Source organism: Poecilia formosa, unplaced genomic scaffold, assembly GCF_000485575.1.
Source record: "Poecilia formosa unplaced genomic scaffold, Poecilia_formosa-5.1.2 Scaffold45, whole genome shotgun sequence".
Taxonomy (NCBI): Eukaryota; Metazoa; Chordata; class Actinopteri; order Cyprinodontiformes; family Poeciliidae; genus Poecilia; species Poecilia formosa.
In genome coordinates, this window is record NW_006799984.1 from 1,504,428 (window position 1) to 1,513,260 (window position 8,833).

At 33.0% G+C, this 8,833-nt stretch overlaps 1 protein-coding gene and 1 long non-coding RNA gene across 2 annotated transcripts in view; both read left to right on the top strand.

Annotated features, from left to right (window-relative positions):
* Positions 1 to 656, top strand: part of LOC107836239 (uncharacterized) — a 2,053-nt gene extending 1,397 nt beyond the window's left edge. Inside the window, exons 2-3 of the long non-coding RNA XR_001662102.1 lie at positions 215 to 270; positions 628 to 656. This is a non-coding gene — a long non-coding RNA (uncharacterized LOC107836239). The remainder of the gene's footprint in view (positions 1 to 214; positions 271 to 627) is intronic.
* Positions 657 to 3,830: 3,174 nt separating this feature from the next.
* The window catches only part of LOC103137986 (SLAM family member 5-like), a 26,524-nt gene continuing 21,521 nt past the window's right edge, over positions 3,831 to 8,833 (top strand). Inside the window, exons 1-6 of the mRNA XM_016671519.1 lie at positions 3,831 to 3,918; positions 5,024 to 5,326; positions 5,611 to 5,895; positions 6,169 to 6,258; positions 7,507 to 7,550; positions 8,303 to 8,399. Of these exons, the coding sequence (XP_016527005.1) occupies positions 3,858 to 3,918; positions 5,024 to 5,326; positions 5,611 to 5,895; positions 6,169 to 6,258; positions 7,507 to 7,550; positions 8,303 to 8,399 (880 nt within the window). The 5' untranslated portion in view covers positions 3,831 to 3,857. The remainder of the gene's footprint in view (positions 3,919 to 5,023; positions 5,327 to 5,610; positions 5,896 to 6,168; positions 6,259 to 7,506; positions 7,551 to 8,302; positions 8,400 to 8,833) is intronic.

An 8,833-nucleotide genomic window follows, 5' to 3' on the forward strand; every position in this document is an offset into this window, starting at 1 on the left:
TATTTAAAAATAATGCATCATGAAAACATTTACTAAAACATGTAATCTGCAGATTTTATAATTTCTAAAAACTGTTATGCCCCTCTGTCCTGAGAATTGGCAGTTTTGTTTAAAGCCATTCAACACAAGAAGGGAATTTCTGCACAATTAGGACAAGTGGGTTGTAATGGCCCAGCCAAACCAAAACAAATATATCTATTTTCTTGTTTTCAAGGTAAAAGGAAAACCAAACCAGAGCAAACAGCACATGAGGCACACAAGCTTCAAGAGGTGAGCAGTAAGTTCTTTCTCTAAAGATTAACTGGACAATTTGGAGGTTTAAACTTGTCAGTAAATATTTTGTTATCCAAATAAAGTTTAGAATTAACCTTGCAGAATCACCAAAGATCCTAAATTCTTTGATTAGAAATTCTGTACAAAGACTCATTACTTTTTTCAGTCTGTCTGATCTTACTGCAACATCCTGTCTGCTCATCAACTTTCTGCTTCTTTCTCCATTTCTAAAGTTTCAGAGCAAACTTGTTTTTTTGGCATATGTTGTTTGGGTTCTTACAAATAGGATGTTCACAATGTGGAGTATATATGAATACTAATACATTTAAATCTCTTTTAATGATGTCACTCCAGGTCCGTGGCCAATGAGAGCCCTGTAGCAGATTCTTCAGACAGATCTACAGCATTCTCACTCTGTGTGGTTTCTAAAGTTGGAGAATCTAGAAGCATCTTCAAACAAATGGAAGAAGCACATTCACCATCTCAAAAACACAAATATGATGCTTTTGCAAAACTGTAATATGCTTTGACAATAGCTGAATTTGCAACATACATTGCAGGTTGACATGAAATGTTCAGCTACACTGAACATTTATCAGTATAATTACATTCATAAATGTATCAGTATACTTAAGCATTTCTAAGTATAAATGTATAGTAACACATTTATACATTTGTATTATATCAAAGTTGCACTTTTATTCATTTTAGTCTTTAGAGCTGCCATGATGAATAATGAGTGACTGTATTAGCTGCCTTGTCCAATCAAAGTTTATTTTTGTTTGCAAACTGTTATATTGTCCTTGATCCATTGTAAGGAATGAATTATTCTTATAAAAGTGTAATATTGTATGCAATTTTTATGTAAAAATAAACTTTGTTGCAAATATTGCATAACAGATTTTGTGTCTCCCTTAAAATTCGCTCACAGTGTTAATTTACTGGAGGAGATTTCAGCAGCAAAATTGTAATTATCTCACTTTACAGTTCAACAACCTTAGGCTTACAACAACACCTTTATATTTTGAACATGACATATTATGTCATAACTTTGTTTTTATTAGCTTCAGACCATATAATCAATTGTCTAAAGTAAGATTTGCTACCCAGAGTCAAATTAGCAAGAAACAGCAACACCTTATCTGTTCCTTATCTAAGTTTCACGGCTGGTAATGACCCTTATCCATGAGATTGTTAAAAAATATTGATTTAGTCTTATTCAGATAATAAACCACTATGGACAATAATCATTCACAGCTATTATTAGATGTTTAGTTGAAACAAACAGCTATAAGGAGTCTACTAGGTCTTCTTCGAGATCCCTTTTTATTTATACCTGCATGTGTTGTTTATTTGATTTAAACAATCAAATAAAGTAATGATGAAGATTCCCACACACCCTCCACCTTTAATCACATTTTGTAATTGGCATTAGATCAAAACAAGTCATTGAATGTTTCCTTTACTAAAGAATGGATTGTTCTTTTATCAAGCAAGCTAAATAGTGGTAGGTTTCCTGCTTTAGATCAGAAAACAGAAAAGAGCCTTCAGGATGCAAACAAAAAAGCTGATTTGCAACTAAACTCCAGTCACCACCAGACAAAATGTTTGGACCGGGTTTGGCTGTTTGTAGAGAAATAGTCCCCGCTAGCTGTGTAAGACAGCAGGTGCTAAAAATACAAACATACACTTGTATTAATAGATTAAAAAAATTAAATATTTATGTCAAATATTTAGTGCAATTCACAGAGAGTGCAAAGTTTTTTTTTTGTTTTTTTTCCTTTGCTCAAATTTCTAAATGTCACTGCCAATTTATTTATATTCACTAACACAAGGAAAAAATACATTTATCTTTGATGTTATCTTTCATTAAAAAACAGATTGTAAAATTAAATAGGTGAAAACAATTTGAAGAATTTGAAACAGTATATCAGAAGCCTACACTATGCCTGCCAACTACTGCTGATGGCAGGCATAGTGCCATCTATGCCTGGTTTGGTTCACTAACCAAACCGCTGTTTGGTTAGTGAACATCTACTAACCAAACTGTCCTGCAGGGTGCAAGACAATGACAATGACTAACCAGAATAAAAAACCTTACTCAAATCAAGAATGGGCCCACTAAAAAACAACAAAAAAAAAACATTTTTTGTTGAAAAAATATTTTTTTGTTGAAAAAATACAACACTGACTCACAACCAGCCTTCAAGTTGAACATTCTGAGTAAAATTGGAAACTAACATTAACCCTTTTTTTCTTTTTACACACTGAGCACCATCTATTTGTCTTGACTACATTATTTTGTATGTTTATCACAAATCCTCTGCACCATATGACCTTGTTGTGTCAAAGTAGGTTACTCTGATAATTCTACCATATAAGTCAGACTAATAAAGTTATCTTTATAAACCTGAGCAACCAGAGACTATTCTACAGGATTATTTAACTAAACTAAACTAAACTAAGTTAAAAGAAAAGAGTTATATAATCTTTAAAGTAAAATGTACTTGAGTGAATCCCAATATTGGCTTGCCAAAATGAACAAAAGATGCTTGACAAACTTTTGTAACTAAATAAACTACAACTACTTCCTGATAAAGTAATGAAGAGTACAGCCCTCCATGTAGCTCCAAAATGCAACCAACAGCACAGAATATGACCATAAGAAGAATTATCTATAATTCTGTGTGTAGTCAGCGTGATATCTAATATTATTTACAAATTACAATACTCTGATTATCATGTCATAGCTTTTATACCTGCATAAATGGAGAATACAACTTATTGTACATGTCCTACTTTTATTGAAGAGAACTAAAGTTAGTTTTAGTAGTGCATGAATTGTAATTCTAGCCAGTTCTTTAGGCCATAAAATGTTTAATAGATAGAAGTAACTTGTCTATTGTGTTTGCAATAAAAAGATATGAGTCAAACAGAAGTTATCAGGGATTATTATAACAAATATAGTAAATGTAACTACTTCTGTGAGATAACTTACATTTGAATTACAAATTTCTTTTTTTCTAAAAGCCATATTTTAGACATTCTCTTAGCAGCTGGTGGTGGCCATAAGAGACATAATTGGGAAAGGTATGGCATCAATGGCCTGTTGAAAATGAACATCATAATGGAAAACCCTGAGCATAATCATCATCAGACTGTCATCCAACAACAGACTGGCAACTTCAGATTTACTGTATTAAATATCAAATTCAAAATCTTACCTGACCATAGCCATTAAAAAGACTCTTTGAAGAAGCTTGTTATTTTAGTGACTAATAATTAAACTGAACTGAATAAATTACTACAAAGAATTAAAATTGTATTGTATGGGTAGAAATACACAAAAATAGGTACTTGGTGGTGAGATCAAGGCTTTAAATACGGATTAGCGGCATTGCATAAATTCAGATAAGAGAATTATTTCTTGGGAGCTTTTCTGGGTTGACTGTGGGCCTCCAGTTGTTCTCTCTTGTAGAGCAACCATTTACCACGCCACGCTGTGGTTTTACTTGCGTTTCACATGTTCAGCTTTATGAACATTTCAGGAAGTACATCAGACTTCCACATAAACGGTTTGAGAAATGGCGCTGACTGTCGCATTTCTTTTTCACCTGCTGCTACTCTACACACTTCAAATGCAAGGTAAACCGATTTTTTTTGTTTGTTTTTAACATTTCACAATTTCAATTACTTTATTTCAGTTCTAAAATAATCCTGTCATAAGATATCACTTTAAAAGTTTCTGCCTTGAGCTAAGGGGAAGTGGTGAGGATGTTCAGTCCAGGAAGTCAGAATTTTAGTTCAGTAAGAAAATAAATAACTAAAGATTTGAAATGTCAAACTTTTGTCTACTTTGTTTCTCACTGACATGTCTCCATGTTTGCTAATTCACAGGTCAGAGAGATGAAACTAACAACAAAATATTTGTTTTAGGTCAATATAAATTCCTTATGTCTTGTAATGGAGATCAAGTGAGAAGTTGTACCTTTAACCATTCCTTCATTCCTCATAAAAAATTATCTTTGTCATGATTTATTTGATTTATCATTAATCTGATTTTACATACTTATTCTGTTCAATTCGAGTTTATTTCATCAAGGCAGGACATTAAAAAATGTTATGTGTTGAAAATAAAGCAACCATTGTTTTGTACATACTGTAGGTTTTCTAGCCACAAGCTAATGTGCAAATCCAGTCCTTGGTAGGACCTTCTTCAAAAAACAGTAAAATTAAAATTAAAGATTTCTGCCACTTTGCATATACCGTACAATTCAAGTATAAATGTGCGCAAAACATTGAAATCTCACTAACGTAAAAAAAATAAATAAAAATCACAATTTCACAATCACTGTGTTTCCATTAAATAACAAAAGCAATTAAAATCACAATAACAATTTGTTCATGTGATAAGGCATTAAAACAACATGGCGTGCCATCATCCTCTCACCATTTTCAGTCATCGTCTTCATCTTTCCCACCAGAAGTAACATCCGGTTGTTGATCATGTGACTTGTGTGACGTGAAAAAAGTTATTTAGTTGCAATTTTGCAAAGTACACTAATTTTGATTGTTTTTTTTCATCAGATATTTTCTATCTGTCCCCTGGAGACAGGCTGTTACACCTACAAAGGGGATGATTTTTTTACATGAACAATATAAACATTTTAGGAATACACTTCAATCTGTTCAGTCGATGTACTTGATAATTTTGTACTGATCTTAATTCTGTTCATTTTCTGTGTTTCAGGTTCCTCTGCAGTGACTGATGTATTTGTGAAGACTGGAGATGATCTGATTCTTAATCTCACAACTGAAATCCCATCAGATGCTACCGTTTGGTCATGGCAATTTACAAATAAGGCAATAGTAACATTTATAACTGGTTCCAAACCAACCGTTCAAAAGAGTCATACTGGAAGAGTTGAAGTTCTTGATGAAAAATATAGTGTGAGATTGAAGAACCTACAAAAGTCAGACAGTGGCATTTATACCGCAAAGGTTACAACGCCTATAGATACAGAACTAACTCAATACAATGTTACAGTTCAAGGTAAGTTTTTATAGAAGTATATTTCTCAGCTATTTATGATATCTAGTAAAATTGCTACATCCTTCTAAATTTGATAAAGAAGTTAAAATGACAACACATGTAACCTAATAACTCCGTCAGTCTTCTCTGTTTGTGTTTATAGCATTTATTAATGAAATCCATATTCATAAACAGTATAAGCTAAAACAAGATGCTATAAGAATAACTTTGGTCTTTGAATTACACTTCCTGTTGTATTCTTTGTGTAATACTGTAAAACTTCTTAAATCTAATTCCTCCCTTAGATCCAGTGTCTCCAGTTGAGCTCACCTTTACCTGTGCGTTTGGGTCCTCCTCCTCCTATAACCTGACAGCGACCTGCAGGACAGACGACTCTTCAATCAGCATCACTATGAGATGGGAGAATCAAACCTGTAATCAAGAGGGAGAAGAGAGAAGATCGGTCACCAAATCTGGCTCTTCTCTTCATATCTACAAGTTGAAAGAATCAATTGTCTGTAACCATAGCAACCAGGTCAGCAGGAATGAATCCAAAGAAAACATTGAGAATCACTGCACCCTACATGGAGGTAAGACTTCATGGCAAAACAAGAACACTTTTACACACTGGGTTTTAGCCCAGTTGTAAAACTGATGGAAGTAATTTTAGTTGTTCAATTATTTTTGTTGAACACTTTATTGATTAAATTAGAGAATATACATTTTAAAACTGCCTATTTATAAATGAAGACCTTTTATTTCAAATTAAGGTTTCTCATGGCAATAGTTTTGAAATATGTCTTGTTCAGCTCTTGTTTACATTCACCAGTACAACTGAACTATTTCTCTTTCTCTTTTGTTAGAACCCAGAAAACATCACTGGTATTTGTTACTGATCCTGTTGGCTTTTCTACTCTTTTTCATTTATATTGGATATCGTAAACGCAAGAAAAGTAAGTTCAGGTTTACATTAAGTGTTGTGGTAATCAATGTCTCTGTAGCCTATGATGCATTGTCTTGCGAAAAGTATTCATGTCCCCATTATATTTTCACATTATGTCAAATTATTTGTTGGGATTTATATCGTAGATCAACACAAAGTAGTGGACAATTAAGATTTGGAAGGATAAGGAAAAGTTATTTCAGTTTACATCACACTGGGTTGGTAATAGATATGGGCTTTAAGAAGGAGCAGCAATTATAAACTAATTATTTTAAATTATTTTTTTTTAATTATTTGGGCCAACAATAGCTCAGGATGGAGGAATTCTTCCTGGTTGCCAGTTCAAACATCTGGTTCTTCTGTCTCAGTCCATGCGTCTATGGACGAGACACTTCTTCTACTTTGCCTGTTCCTGTCAGTCTGTCACATAGTGGCTACAATGTATCTTACCACCATCAGAGTGTTTATAGGTAAATGTAGTGTGAAGTGCTTTGGAGTCCTCTGACTTGATAAAGCACTATTCAAGTGAAGGCCTTTTATTTCGTTTGGCTTAGGACGAGCTTAATCTTCCAGCAGGAAAACGACCCTAAACCTACACATACAGATACGCCAAATGGTTTATTTTAAACTTAATTCATGCTTTAGAGTGGCCTAGTCAAAGTTTAAACCTTAATCCAACTGAAAATCTGTGGAGACTTGAACATTGATATTCCAACATACGTTTTACCTAAAAACAAATACATGGTACATTTTTTAGATTTTTATCTTTCAGAAAAAATATTAAGAAACTGCATGCCGTTTTCCTTTAATTGTAATATTGTTAAGTATTACTTTGTGATTTTAAATCTGACAAAATGTCACTAAGGTACATTGAGGACTTTGGTTATGTGGGAAAATGTATACCATAGCAAGGTGGTGTAAATGTGGATTTACTTTAATGTCAAGAATGTTTACTAGTGATTTTAATTTACAACAGCAGGGTTATAGAATAACCATTTAATTGATCATTTTTAATTTAAAATAGCTTAGAATACGCATTAGGGTGTAATCATTGATTTTAACTAAACTTACAAACTTATAATGTTACAATATCTACTCTGAGGATGAGGAAACAAAATTTTGATATAATTTAGACATAATTCAAGTTATTTAGTGGACCAAATAGTAGCCAGGACAAGTAATCAAAGCAAGATAAAAAAAACAATATTCAAATAAAAGCTTTTAAAGTATAAATTATTTCTTTATGTCTGACCAGCAGGTGACAACGGCAACTTTGACAACACAATATATGCTCTTCCTGAGGTAAGTGATGACAATGCTTCCATCTGTGCTTAAAAACATATAGTTTAATAATTTAATAGCAGATATTTGATTAAAGAAATTTGAAAATGTTATGAACATTTTTTCATTGAGTCGACTGTTTAGGCAGTTCTTGTAATACCAAGCTGAAATTAGTTACATGTTTTAAACTCATTTGTTTCTGCAGCCTCTCTGTCTGGTAAATGACCAATTTTTGCTACTGAACCTTTTCCTAAATTAAAGGTTTCTGATTCTCATGGCACGGGATCTCCTTCAGTTTCTTATTAAAATAGTTTAAAACCTTTTTTTGTCGGTCACCAAATTCTCCACCAACCTGCAATAATTTACCCTAAAGATCAGCAGGTATTAGTAGGATGACAAACATCTAAACATGGAGAACACTGAACCTTGACTGAAATTGTCCATTTTTGTACTTTAATTGGACAAAACCCTGCAATTAGTGTTTTAAAAATTGTCTGTAAAAAGTGTGTACTAATGTGAAAAACTGCAAATGAATCTGATAATGCATTAACAAACTTTGATCCTTTTTTTTCATTAAGCTTTGCTTCTTTTTCATGCTAAATATTTGCTACTGTAGCACAAACCACATCTGTTCAGCTGCTCTGGTACACTAGCAGCTTATGATGTATGTAAAAGGTTAAGGGACATGATGTTTTGTTTAAGTTCAAACTGAAGAAAACCTTTACCATGATTGTTTTCCAATATTTTATTCACTGATTATGTTTGTTTTCCAGAGAAAAGATCAAACTGAAACATCGAAGGAAACAGCTGAAGATGAAAGTTGTTCCCCAACCACCACCTACAGCACAGTGGGATCTTCTTTAAGTAAGGGAGCCACAAACATGAGAGGAAATGACCAACCAGAGAGTGTGTATTCACAGATAAAGGCTGTGTGAAGTGCAGAACTGATAGTGAGATTATGAGATTTCTATGTGAGAAAGTAGACTGCTGCATTTCCTATAATCTGTAGGTGACTGAGTCACAGCAAATGGAATATAGCCAATAGTATATTTTATACGTATTTTAAATTGCTTTAAGTATTCTAGACCTTCAGGTATCTTTCTTTTATATAGAAATGGTCGAGCAACAAAGCTAAGGCTTAAAAGCTTATTAAAAGTTTAAGCCATTTCACTGGGCAGCGTATTGAGCAGAGTAGTCAGATAACTTGCCAACTAATATTAGTTTTCAGTGTTAGTCCATGAGGAGGCATCTGGAACAAATTATAACATTCTGTACATTATTTATATAAATTGCATGCATGGTTA